Genomic DNA, 14,436 nt, shown 5'->3' on the forward strand with positions numbered 1-14,436 from the left:
CTGCAATGACCAGAAACCTCACAGATGGGCCTAAATGACGAGCAAACGCTGAAATGCGATAGGGATCCTTGAGAGATTGTGGTGGCATCAGAGCCATATATGTCTTTGAAACTTCTATACCAAGGAAAGCATAAATTCAAAAAGGTTGAAGCTTTTCTAAGAAGGGAACGTCAAATTTTACGGATAGATAAGCAAACAATCTTAAAAGTTTTGAAATACTAACGATTCTGAAGAAGGGATCACATCAAACTTAAAACTATAAATTTCTATTAATTTTCACAAATTTGATCTTAGAGATGAAACCATGAGGCATCATTCAAAGAAATTGAATAGGGCTTAGTAAGGGTTTTGTAGATTAAACGGAACTCATTGCATTCAGCTCAAATGATATATACATATCCGGAAAAAAAAAGTTAAAATGTATGCCTATAATAATCACATTCATCCTGGTTTCACTAATTTTTAATCTTGAATTTGCCTCTGGATCAAGGGTCAGGGAGCATGCTTTTTCAGCCATAAAGTAGGTTTGCATTCGCTATAGGTGCTAAGCCTTGGTGCCCTACACATGCTACCAGAAAAAGTGTGAATTACATATTTGGCTAAAATAAGAAATAAGCACAATTTTTTTTAATAATATGACTAGATTTTTTACATATTTGGCAAAATATTTTATCGCTTGAAACTCTTAAATATAATGATGTTCTTCCTATTTTTCTAAAATATTAAACCTCTTATATAATAGAAATCATACATGCATGATGCTTCATCTAACTAAGTAAATTTAAGATAACCTTACAACGAAAAATAAAGATATATAAACTAAAAACAAAATTATATTATAAAATACTATAATGGAATAAAAATTATGAATAACTTACATGTTTAAAGTGCAAGAAAGTCATTGCTAATTGATGGTATATCTCTTAATAAGTAATTTGTGGTACTTACTTTTTATAATTATATTTTAATATACTTAGCAACCAGTATACCTTATAGGAGGATTTAAGTGTAGGATTCAAATTAGTATAGCAGGTGCAAACATTTGATTTTTAAAAAATTATGTCTCACTTGAAATATTTACACATAAATAGATTTATGTAATTTCCTATAATTAAATTAAATTAGTTTCAATGCATGTAAATATAAAATAATACTATACAATCAAGATATATAGTGAATGTTTAAATTTTTTCCGCTTAATACAAATCTATCTATTGAAGGATCCACTTAAAATTTACAATCATATAAATGTAATTAAATATTTTATTTACTTAAAAATATAGTTAAATTATTCAATATAAACAATTTAGTACATTTCTAATGTTATTAGCTCAAGAATAATTAGATTTATGAAAATTATTTGGTTATTGAATTACTAACTAGAAATATCATTATGTATGATTTGCAATATTCAATCCAAAATAATATCAGATTCTTAACTTTTATCTGAGATAAAATTTTAACTACATTTAAATTTAATAAATTGATAAATATACAAAATATTTCCATAAATAATTAAATTAATTAAATATGATGATCTTATTAATATTTTCTTAAAATTATTGCTTTTAATCACAATAACACAATTTCCAGGTAAATCCACAGAAATGGAAATTCACAAAACAAATATTTCCTAACTATTAGTTTTGTCACTCTTTTTTCAAAATTAAATGAGGTAAAATAATATATAAATATTAATATAAATTAGTATGCAAAAAATCTGAAGTTACAAAATCCACATATAAACCTCTAGGTAAACAAATTGCTAGGGAAATATCCCACAAAATTCCTAAATATGTCTCCATGTACTATAGATTTAATGTAAATTCTCATAAAATAAATACCGAGATAAATTAACAAGAATAAAATTCTCTAAGTAATTCTCCAGATAATAAAAGCCCCAAGTAAATTTCCAAAAAAAAAATCCCAGCTACAAACTCACAATATAAATCCCAGGTAAATTCCTAGGTAAATTTTTGGGGAATAAATTCCCGGATAAATCCACATCTATAATATCCCCAAATAATTCCCTAGATATGCAAATCCCCCTATAAATTTCCAAGAATAAATCCCCAACTAAAATCGCAACACAAATATTCCCATGTAACAACACACTACAGCTTGATTCAGCTAGACTCATTTATCAACATATTTGGTGCAAATCAATGGAATATATTCATGCAAATCAATCCATTACTCAATATATTGTTGAAGTGATACCAACATGTGAATAACCCCGGAGGTGACTGCAATGACCAGAAACCTCACAGATGGGCCTAAATGACGAGCAAACGCTAAAATGCGATAGGGACCCTTGAGAGATTATGGTGGCATCAGATCCATATATATCTTTAAAACGTCTATGCAAAGGAAAGCATAAATTCAAAAAGGTTGAAGCTTTTCTAAGAAGGAAACGCCAAATTTTACGGATAGATAAGCAAACAATCTTAAAAGTTTTGAAATACTAACTATTCTGAAGAAGGGATCGCATCAAACTTAAAACAATAAATTTATATTAATTTACACAAATTTGATCTGAGAGATGAAACCATGAGGCATCCTTCAAAGAAATTGAATAGGGCTTAGGAAAGATTTTGTAGATTAAACGCAACTCATTGCTTTCAGCTCGAGCACATATACATATCCAAAAAACGTTAAATGTATGCATATAATCATATCACATCCATCCTGGTTCCACTATTTTTTAATCTTGAATTTGCCGCTGGATCAGGGTCAGACAATATGCTTTTTCAAGCATGAAGTAGGTTTGCATCCGCTATCGGTACTAAGCCTTGGTGCCCTACACATGCTAGTCACTGGAGACAAGGGTTATAAACTTAATAGGTATTTGGACATGAACTGAGTGATATTTGAAAAAGTAGTATTTGATGTTGAAGTTGAAAAATAGGAGAATTTGAAAATTGTGTTTGAACATGCATTTCACTTGAAAAGAGATAATAGAAGTTTTGTGAATGGGGAAAAACCCACTTGAAAACCTAACCAAAAATAATTCTAATATGTATCTTTCTGAATATGTAACCAAAAAATATTTTTCAAAAAAAAAAAAAAACGAAGAAGAAATAAAATTCATGTCCAAATGGTCCATGAATTTAGGGGTATTTTCCTATTTTTTTAAAACAACAACTGATAAAATATTTTTGAAATGACTATATCAGATATGGGTGTGGACTAGGTTGAGACCTTTTCAGCCCATACCAGCTCACCCTCCCGCTCACTATCTTATTGTGTCGATGCCATACGTGCGGAGATGGTTGCGAGGCGTACGCCGATGTGCGGAGATGCATCACAGCCTTCTGCCGTTTAGGGATCATCTAGACCGCATGAATGTGCAGACAGTATGTTTATATTTTGGATCCACACGCTAGACCACATAGCTACTATTTTAGTCTTTTATTGTTAACTAGTTCGATTCTTTTTACAGGCTTTTATATGGACGCCGTATGATCATATTTTGGATGAGCTGTCAGCGTTTTGTAGGGCTGGTCAGCACATGTGGATGTCGCGGTTTCCATTGATACATATGGATATCATTGAGTAGCACGAGCCCGACCGCGTGTTACGGCAGTTTGGGTATGTACAAAATATACCCGCGGCTACGGTTTGGGAGCATGACCACTATGCGAGGGACGAGCGTGTGGGCGTCGATTATGCATGGCGACTCTATATGCAGCAGCAGGTCCAGAGTTGGGATGTGAGGATGACGAGCCTAGCGGTGGTCGGACATGACATTTCCATCCTGTAACCGCTGGAAAGATGTCCTATGCTGGCGGAACACCAAAACGATCGTCTGTACCTGCGGGCATGTAACGTAGCCCCCGAAGAACAGGGGGTCAGTACGTAATTTGTATTGAGTATGTAAAGCATATAATACTGTGAATAAAATCATAAACAGAAATAAAGTACAGTACACAGGTACAGAACGTAGCACGAAGTGCAAAGTAACCAAACAACTTACTGGAACTATAGACCATGCATGCCAAGAACGGTATCCGGCCCTTTGCGGGACCCGGGGAAAACGTGGCGCCGCCCTGCCCTCGGCGCCACACACATCTAACTCCAGAAGTATTGCTCTAAAATCTCCGACACACAAATCATATTATCATATCATAATAACAGATCATATGTGGTTCAGCGAACCAGAACACATCTAACTCCAAAACACATCTAACTTCGGAATTCATATACGGTACCCGGCCCTCGAGCGAGGAACTCGGGAACCGCGCGCACGATATAAACCAGCCCGGGACTCGGCGAAGTAAATCATAGCATATGCACGAGCAGAGTAGTGAGAAACCAAATGCACATCATCAAGACTCAATGAAATGATCGGACATATTGTCAGAATATTCATAATGAATTTCTCACATAGCGTACTTTTGTCAGAATGCTTATATCGGAATACTCGTATCAAAAATACTCATGTCTAATTATTCATATCAAAATACTTATGTCAAAATATTCATGTCGAAATACTTACGTATGTCAGAATACTCGTAGCGGGATACTTGTGTTAGAGAAGGCATATGAATCATAACAAACTCGAAATAGTCAAAACAACTATTATTAGTAATTGAAACGATAACCAAAAGTTTCCTTAACTTATCGTACGGAAATGAGTCAAACAGAACAATAGGGGAGAAGTCGGGAATAGTGGGCCCACCTCGGGTCAAGGCGAGGTGGCAGACATGAATCATGAACATTAGACTCTATGGAGTCATCCATAAAGGTTTCAGAGCGATCAGATTACATTTGTGAAAGTTACGAATGCTTAATCATTTTTCCAACAAAACGTACCATTTATAGTTCAATTGCATTGAATGAATAGTACCAAAAATCAAACTCGGATTTCTATGAACAGAATTGTCCCCGAGGCTCAAATCTCAACCTAGTATACCTAGGACATGCCAAAAGAAGGAAAGGAATAGCTTTACATACCTTTTTCACTTCTTACGCTCGTTCAAACTCAATCCCCGTTTCGTCCAAAATCTACAATTGATCATAGTTACCAAATGTAAGTTATAAGCTTTTAGAATTCCAATCTTAAATTCATATTATCTACCGAAATTTCGGCAGCATTTCCCCTTTAAATTCAACGTCCCCGAGAGTTAAATCGGCCATAATATATCAACAACAATAACCCAACAATACCAACAACATCGACAATCATCACAAAACACATTCAACATATTTATTCTTCTTTTCTACATAATGCAACACTTCCATTCCAACTTCACATTTTCAAACTAATATCGACGTTTTCATATTCATTCACTAATTCAAGGCCATTCAAATACGATTTGAAAGAATTCCACATTATTCTACAAAATATACTAAAGTTCCACCAAACCATAATCCACCCAAAACCTCCAATTTTTCAACATGAACTTTCACAACACATTTTTATCTTCCCATTTCACTTACAACATTCACCATTTGCATCTTACAACTTCATTTCCTCAATTACATAATTTATAATGAAATCATATACTTTCCGACAACAACTCAACAACAAATTTTGCATACTAACTTGAACTAAAATTCTTCCTTTTGCATTCAAAAGGCCATTACAACACAATTAACACAATAAATCAAAATTGTTCATTCCCCTCCATCCACCACCATTTTCGTCCACACACATATATATCCATAACACAAAATTCTCATGCTTTACATTCACTCCCATATACTACAACATATATATATAATTCTTCAAAGCTAAAAGAGTAGAATTATTACCTTTTTTCAAATTCTCTTCTTTGAAAAAGAAGCACTCTTTTGCTTCCAAATTGGTATCACATAGAAGAGGACCTTGAGCTTAGTATTAATTCAACAAGGAGTGGATTTTTGGACTAAAGATTTGAGCTCAAAAATTTTCCTTTTTTTTAAGGGGGGGCCGTGTGAGGACCCACAGCTGGGCCTTGGTCATACTGTGAACCCTTGTGCCAGCCCCTTACAACTGGACACCATGACAAGTCATGGTGTCCAGTTGTAAGGGGCTGGCACTGGGGGTCATCACATCGCAAGGGGTGTGGGGTCCTCACAATTGCAGCTCAATTGGTGAGAGTCGTCTCCTTCTGGAGAACAAAAGGCCTGAGGTCACGGGTTCGAAGTGCTGCAGCGCGTAGCGAACTATGTGTGATTTCACTGCCACAATACCTGAGTATGTCATGTTATGTCAAGCATGCATGGGTGACCAGTTGACAAGGGGCTGGCACTGGGGGTCATCACATCGTAAGGGGTGTGGGGTCCTCACAGGCCGAACCCCTCTCTTTTCTCATGCTCTCTTTCTCTTGTTTTATTTTTGGTCTTGAATGTTCTAGTGAAATACACATATAATGATCCCTCTTTATATTAATTAGTCACATGATAAATCACATGACTAATTCATATTGGGGGCTTGGGACAAGGCTTGGCCGGACACCCCCTACACTTTGGGCCTCATTTTAATTTTTTTTTTTGGGCCTACCCGGTTGGTCCCGAGTTGAGCCTAGCCCACTGACCGTTCGACCTTAAAATGGTCATATATTCTTGTACCGACGTCACCTGGGAACCCAAGACCTATGGTTGGAAAGCTAATTCAATTATATACAACTTTTATTTCTTGGTATTTTTCCAAATTCCAAACTTATAATACCATTTTTGCCCCTAAAAGTTAGGTCACCCGAAAACGTTTTCTTAAAAATATTCGTTTGGAGGGCTTCCACTTTGAATTGGCCCAGGGGTCCTTCATGAGTTGTGTTTAACTTTATATATGTGATTCATATTACTTGTCACATGTTCCAAAAAAAAAAATCTTGACGTGTGGGCCCCACCTCAACTTACAATTAATCCGACGTTCAAAAATACGGGATATAACAAGTTTGATGTGTCACTTGATACATGATTTGAGTCCCTCAAAACCCTGAGAGAACCAAACATAAAAAGAGAGATATATTCTTTAAATTATGTCTATCAAAGTGTGTGTGAGTGTCTGAAAAACCAAGAATGGCTCAAGAAAATGTGAAGTTTCTTCTAGGGGTTTGGTTGGTCTTACTCTACTTCTTTTCAAGTGCTTTTGGTAGCAATAATACTCCAGATAATGTTCAAAGTGCTTATGCAGATGGCATATCACCACCACATGAACAAAGTACTTGTACAAATTGTACATAGACTTGTCAATCTCCACCGCTACCACCACCACCACCTTCTGGCTACCAAAGCTACGACGTTCCACCACCTACCGCTTATGGGTCAAATTGTCCGCCATCTCAGCCTGTTACGCCGTGCTGCCCACAGTATAATAACTATGGACCTCCCCCACCTTACTACTATTCTGGTTCTTCAACTCTAATGCCTTTTATCAAGCTCTTTGCTTTTGAGTGGTCTTCTGCTATTTTAGTCCTTTTTATCCATTATGTTGTTAGTGTTTGAAGCTTCAAGATGATTTCAAAGCTCTATTTCTCATAAGTGCTTTCTCCTCTTGTTGAGGAAGATATTAGTTTAGTAAATATCTAACGTCTTGTTGAAGAGTCTATTTCTTATTTCAAGAACATTGTATATATCTTTGTTGTGGGCAAGTTGTATTGAACTATATATGGTTTAGTACTTTTTGTTAAATGTATCCTTTCATTTGAGCTATTGTAATTTCATGTCTCAAATGTTCCTCTGGCTAAGCAATTCACTGCCCCTTTAATGTAATTAAGTTCTATTGCTCTTTTATATATTGATGCATTGAAAAATCTAATTTTTATTTATGACCTTTACCAAGTAAGGGTGAGAGAAATAAGCATTGTGAGGCGTGAAACAATCACGTACTAAACGAAACTACATTCACTTTCCATAATTGACAAAAGGTTGTTCGTGCACATGGCCTGATTATCGCAACCTATCAATTCGTTCCACAAGTGTAACATTTTTTCTTACTTTTTTGGGGCTCATTTCTCGTACTATGAGCCTCGAATGTTGCAGATGTAACCTCGAACGTTCGCAGATCGTTACAACATATAACGATCTGCAACATTCTAGGTTCATAGTTTAGAAAATGCAACTCACATAGAAAGCATAGGAAGTTCCAAGAAAGCCAAATCAAAGTGAGTTTGGCATAGATATTAAACTTGACAACTCTCATATATGCTTCAATAAGAAGAGAACTTGACAAACATACATTCATTGATAACACATCCCTACTATTAGAATACATTTCAAGGATACAAGACTACTGTGAAGATTCTTGGTTGGACTAAAGCCCCTTTATGTATCAAACACAACAACTATCACATATTTTGTTACTAAAAATAAGATGTGGAAATGCCAATTTTAGTAGATTTAGACTAATGGAGACTGGAAGAGTTTGGCAATGGGGAATCACTAGGCCTTCCTGATATAATAATCTCGCATATCCTTGGCTAATTTCCTTAATGAGTAGTTGAAGTTCTTCCATAATGAGACATACAGAGGAAAATATGAAACTGCAAAGATGGTCACTGGTAGGAATGCCATGGAAGATAAAGCAATTTTTGTCCACCTTTCCTTATAGTGAATCATCAAGATTATAGTCGACGCGAATGCTAACATCATCGTCGACACAGAAAGAATCAAGAGGGTAAACCCCAGAATTAACTTCTCAGAAAGCGACCGCCTGAATTCATGCATCATAAATGAAGAGGTAAGAATTGAGAGAAAGGTGATCATTGAGGTCAAAGCAAAGGTAATGGAGAGCACATCTCCAATGGTGAAAATCACGAAGAATGGATGGTCCATGAGGACGGGATAACCAGTGCTTTGACTTGGACCACCTGGAATAGTATAGGCTGCTGCAAAAGCCACAGTTGCAATGAGCACAGCAACTATTGTACAGTTCTCCGCAGTGCGTTTAAGCCAGTCTTTTGCTTCTGAACGAAGTTTAGCATTTGCTTTAGTGAATAACGCTTCTGCCGTCTTTCCATCGTTGTTAATAATTTCGAAAAAATCATTTGAGCAGACGTCTTTCACTCGCTGCAGGGACAGTAAAACTACAAAGTCATATATCATGCTAAGACATAACTAAAGAAATAGAAGTGTATGAATAAGGTAGTTCATGCTATTCAATATGATATTAGCACAAACAGAATGTCCTGGGTGTTAGTATCAGTATCACCTATGATTAGTGATAAATAAATGAATGTTAAGCCTAACTCAACCTCAAAGCTAATTCGTCAAGGGAGCATTTCTCAAGACCATATAAATAGACCAAAGTCCCTTATTCCACAATTGTGGAACTCTCACACCCTGGACGCTCAGGACTGGATATCTGGAGTGTGGCCAATATAAGACGGGAGGCCCAACATCGGAAACAATGTGATAAAAAAATAGATCTTCGACCTAACTCAACCCCAAAACTTGGCTCGTGAGGTGAGGATTGCCAAAGACCATATAAAGAGATCAATTTCTCGTCATCCCACCGATGTGGGACTCAAGAATTAGAAGATTTAGCCCATGCAAAAAAGAATCTACTCTACATGAAAGGCATAAAGAAAGTTAAATAAAGAGAAGTGTTCTCTGTGGAAAATTAAGTTTTCAAATGAGATTATTTACACACTTTAAGATGATAATAAACTTAAATTAAATGACTTAAAAATCCTTGACATTTGACATCATTTTGAAAGGGGAATCAAGTATTAAGTTTACCTCAAATAAGAGCAAATTCTCTTGCAACAGATGAGCAGGGATTCTCATATCTGCAATTTCGGGGTCCTCTTTTATACCAACCATGTGCAATATGGAATTTCCCTTATGAGTAATTTTTATCTTGAGTCTCCTCATTGGCATATCCATTTTCTTAACTATGTCAAAGATTTGCATCTGGCGGTACTTGATAGCGACGTGCAAAATGTTACAACCTTCACTGTCAATATATTCCACAGCTTGAGGATACGTTTTCAATATTTCCTCCACAATTTCCGTGCAACCTGATTTGGTTGCTAGGATCAATGGTGACGCAGCCACTTTTGTAACAGCTTGTCCTTCTTGTGCAACACCACGTTGATCCTCTTTTTCTTGGCCTTTTGAAACATCTGACTTTAGTCTATATTTGTGATATCGAGGTTCGACCTTATTTAATGCAGACTCTGAATGCTCCCAAGAAGTATCCTTTGCTATCAAGAACTTTGCAAGTTCAAGAACTGATTCATGTCTCTGCTTTTGCTGATGCATGCACTCCACCATAGGCACTCTATAACGTTTTTGAGTTTCTGAAGTAAAAAGAAAAAAGAAAAAAGAAGAAAGGAAAAAAGAAAAAAGAAAAGATTTGATGAGTAATGTTGATAAGGTGCTTCTTGCAGACGTGAAATAGACTGAAAGAAGTAGCGTGTGTCAGTGAAATAATTGCTAGAGACAAATCTATGATCTCTATCCAGTAGGTTTAAAATGAGCATGGTCTTATTACATGTAACGGTTTAAATTCTTTTTGTATATGATACAAATGTTTTAGCAAAAAGCAATGGTGTATTTGAACCTGTCCTAGATCCGCCACTGGAATGATAAATGCCTTGTTATTTCAGAAGAAACATAAAAGGCTATATTCTAAAGTTCTTAAATATATAGGGTATATGGAGTAGTACCTTCCCTCTCTGTAGCCTTATGTTCAGTTGAAAGACCTAAGTTATTAACAATATTCTTAGAGCATCGAAGACACCTCTTCAGATAATGGAACTGACAAAAGGTAATCCCAAATATGGAAACAACTTACTGTTGAGTGCATCATTATATTCATTGATATAATCTAAGACAAAAAGTAAAACAAGCTATGATGTCTCGAAAATTCAACCACTAGGTGGAGTTCAAGTATTCCATCAGTACAAATCATCCCTAACTGTGTAAATATTTAGATTATGCCAGTGTAGCAAGTAGAGTACGTATCGTACGAGTGTAAATGGATCTCTTGATAAAACTATAATTCTCTCCACTTACCAAATGCTTGTCGGTTGCATGCAAGAAGTTGAAGAGCAGTCATTCCATCTGCATCTCGCTCATGGACCAAATAATCATACTTTTTAGCAATCGACAGGGCCAAATCTGTAAGATTAAAGTAACTCAGAATTGGACCACTAGCAAATTGAACCAAGCCTCAGTTAGGAAGAAAACAAAGAAGCAAAATCGTAAAAGATATGCCAGCAGATAGCCTACTCCACTTTTTAACAAGGTTAAGGCATGACCTACAATATAGAAGAAGCAATAAGTCCTAAAATGGAGAAACCAGTGGTAAAACCAAGAATCGAAAAGGAGGATTCATTAAGGGTGTGTTTGGTATGGAGGAAAATGTGTTCTTGGAAAATAAATTAATTTCTACTTATTTTCATGTTCGATTGGTTGGTAGCAAACATTTTTCGAAAAATATCACTCATGCCCCACTAACCCCACCCCAACCCCACCACCCATACCACACCAATCCCCACACCCACCCACCCCCACCCAACCACTACCCTACAACCACTTCATCTTCACCCACCCTACCCCACACTACCACCCACCCCAACCCCACGCCACCGCTCTCCTCCCACCCACCCACCCCCTTTCAAATTTTCTATTTCATATATTTTATTTAACTTTTACCAAAAATCAGAATTTTTTTTCTCATCCACCCCACCATCACCCACCCCCACCCCCAACACCAAATTTATCCACACAAGCTTTCCATTTATATAATTTTTTTATAAAATTAAATATGAATTAGAAAATTTGAGAGGGGTAAGGGGAGGAGGGGGATAGAAAATCAAAAAAGAATTTTTTTTCAATTTTTTTTTTTTTTAAATTAGAGGGAGTGGTAGGGTGTGAGGGTGGTGTGGGGTGTCGTAGAAAACCAAAAAAAAAAGGGGCGTGGTAGCATGCAGGGGGGGTTAGGGGTGTGGTGGAGGTGCGTGGGGTTGTGCTAGTTGTTAGGGGTTGGTGGCTGGGTGATGTTAGGGTAGTTAGTGAAATGTCATTTGTGGACTTATTTTTCCTATTTTGATTAAGAAAGTCTTTTTTTTCATTTTTAATGAACCTGTTTTACTAAAGAAAATGTTTTCCAAAAAACTTTGACCTTCCTTCATTCCGAACACACCCTAAAATTCAAGAACTCCACATTTGGGATTCAAACCTGCTACCTGAAGCAATTTTTGTGGCGCCTTTGCTACTACAGTAAAGGTTATGTCAAAGGTTATGTCAACGGAATTCAACAACTTATATTTCTAGAAAAAGGGTAATTAAACCCCTCTCGGACTATATAGCTCTGGCCTTCTTAGGACGATAAAATAGGTTTGAGGACCCATTGATCAAAGAAAAGGGAAGGTCCTGCGGGATTTTAAAACTTACCAAAGTGCTGACAGCGCACAGAAGCATGAAGAACTGTGGCTCCACCATAATTATAATAACAAGCCTCTCTCTCATCACCATGAAAACGTTGATTCACTTGTTCATCAAGAAACTTAAACATCACTTCATTCCCATAACGAACAGCACGAAATAAAGCAGAATCTCCACCCTTATTGCGCACACGAAGTAAATCAGGTGCTTTATCCAATATTAATTTTGCAGCTAAATCTGATCTGTCAAAAGTGGCTATGTCATGAAGAATGGTATCCCCCAAATCATTGCAATGCTTTAGTCCATCTAGAGGAAACTCAGGAAATCGCGTTTCCAACTCTTTAAGTAACCGGAGAACCAAATTTGTTTGTTTAGAGAAGGCAGCCAAATGGAGAACTGTGTCATCGTGCACGGTTAATATATGCAATGGCCCCTCTTGGAGTTCTTGACAGAGTCGTATAACTTTATTTGATTCTTGCTTCATCAATGCACTGTAAAGCTCCTTATTGATGTTATGCTTTATTTTATCTTCAGTTGAAATTTCCATTATAGAGTAACAGCTAGAATGCTTGAAGAACATAAGATGTATGATTTAGTCATCCAAATTTCCTAGGACATATCACATATATAATAGAGATCCTTCACAAAATGATGCATATTGATTGTGACAGAGAATTGGCATCCCAAAAAATTTTTTGGTAGGGAGACCGGGTTCAACTTTTTTAGGACATTATGAATGGAATATATTCATGCAAATCAATCCATTACTCAATAAATTGTTGAAGTGATACCAACTTGTGAAGAACTCCGGAGGTGACTACAATGACTAGAAACCTCACAGATGGGCCTAAACGACGAGCAAACGCTAAAATGCGATAGGGACCCTTGAGATAACGTGGTGGCATCAGAGCCATATATGTTTGAAACGTCAATGCAAAGGAAAGCAAAAATTCAAAAAGGTTGAAGCTTTTCTACGAAGGAAACACCAAATTTTACAGATAGATAAGCAAGCAATTTTAAAAGTTTCGAAATACTAACGATTCTGAAGAAGGGATCGCATCAAACTTAAAACAATAAATTTCTATTAATTTTCACAAATTTGATCTTAGAGATGAAACCATGAGGCATCATTCAAAGAAATTGAATAGGGCTTAGGAAGGGTTTTGTAGATTAAACGGAACTCATTGCTTTCAGCTCGAATGACGTATACATATCCGGAAAAAAAAAAGTTAAAATGTATGCATATAATAATCACATTCATCCTGGTTCCACTAATTTTTAATCTTGAATTTGCCTCTGGATCAAGGGTCAGAGAGCATGCTTTTTCAGCCATGAAGTAGGCTTGCATCCGCTATTGGTGCTAAGCCTTGGTGCCCTACACATGCTACTAGAAAAAGTGTGAATTACATGAGGATTATACTAAAAATTTCGCAGGTAATGTAGTTTACTGCGAATTTTCTTACAAAAAAAAAAATCCTAAGTAAAAACCTTCATGGGTTACCTGCGGAATTTTAAATTACCTAGGGATTTTAAATCTACAGGTAAGTTACTTGCAAAAATTTTCTTGTGAAAAACACTAATAGTTTGCAAAAAAAATGGAAAAAAGATCGTGAACGAAGGAATCTTCTTGCGGATTTTTCCGCAAGTCCGCCTTAAAAAAATGCCGGTAATCCGTGAGAAATTTCTTTGACTAAGAAGATTAGATTAGCTATATTTTAATTGTTAATTTAGTGTGCCATCTTCCTCTCAGTTAAAATGTTCTCTTATGATTTGCTGTAATTTTCTGAATTTCCAATACATCCAATTCAAACAAGTAGCCAAATATTCAATCCTTGAGATTTACACCTTGATAGTTGGCATCATAATTTGACTTCTGGAAGATCCCACGGCTACTACTCTCCCACGTCCTCCTTATTCCTTATAAAAGCCAAATGTTTCTTGTTGCGGTCCGATGTGTTACCAAGAGAAACCACATGCCTTACAACAACGCTCTTCCATCTACTAAATCAAATATATAAATAAGCATCTCTCTCTAATTCTTTTCGGGTTAATTGCATTAAACACTCCTATATTATGATTTAGTTTCGAGTACAATTTATGTATTTTAAACATTTA

At 36.2% G+C, this 14,436-nt stretch overlaps 1 protein-coding gene across 1 annotated transcript; it reads right to left on the bottom strand.

Annotated features, from left to right (window-relative positions):
* Positions 1–8,151: 8,151 nt before the first annotated feature.
* LOC132640194 (ankyrin repeat-containing protein At5g02620-like) lies at positions 8,152–13,095 on the bottom strand. Its single transcript, XM_060356678.1, has 4 exons — positions 12,331–13,095; positions 10,948–11,052; positions 9,667–10,229; positions 8,152–8,994 (listed from the first exon to the last, which is right to left on the bottom strand). The coding sequence occupies exons 1-4, from the start codon at positions 12,899–12,901 to the stop codon at positions 8,368–8,370; spliced, it is 1,866 nt and encodes a 621-aa protein (XP_060212661.1). The 5' UTR covers positions 12,902–13,095; the 3' UTR covers positions 8,152–8,367.
* Between the last annotated feature and the right edge of the window lie 1,341 nt (positions 13,096–14,436).

Source organism: Lycium barbarum, chromosome 5 (assembly GCF_019175385.1).
Source record: "Lycium barbarum isolate Lr01 chromosome 5, ASM1917538v2, whole genome shotgun sequence".
Taxonomy (NCBI): Eukaryota; Viridiplantae; Streptophyta; class Magnoliopsida; order Solanales; family Solanaceae; genus Lycium; species Lycium barbarum.

Bases quoted from the DNA above. Each gene is read 5' to 3' on its own strand.
- LOC132640194 (XM_060356678.1), bottom strand. From the start codon at position 12,901: ATGTTCTTCAAGCATTCTAGCTGTTACTCTATAATGGAAATTTCAACT. The intron at 10,230-10,947 runs GTAAGTGGAGAG...TTTTTACTTCAG, and splicing joins ATGCAACCGACAAGCATTTG to AAACTCAAAAACGTTATAGA. The intron at 8,995-9,666 runs GTAAACTTAATA...CTGTCCCTGCAG, and splicing joins AGAATTTGCTCTTATTTGAG to CGAGTGAAAGACGTCTGCTC.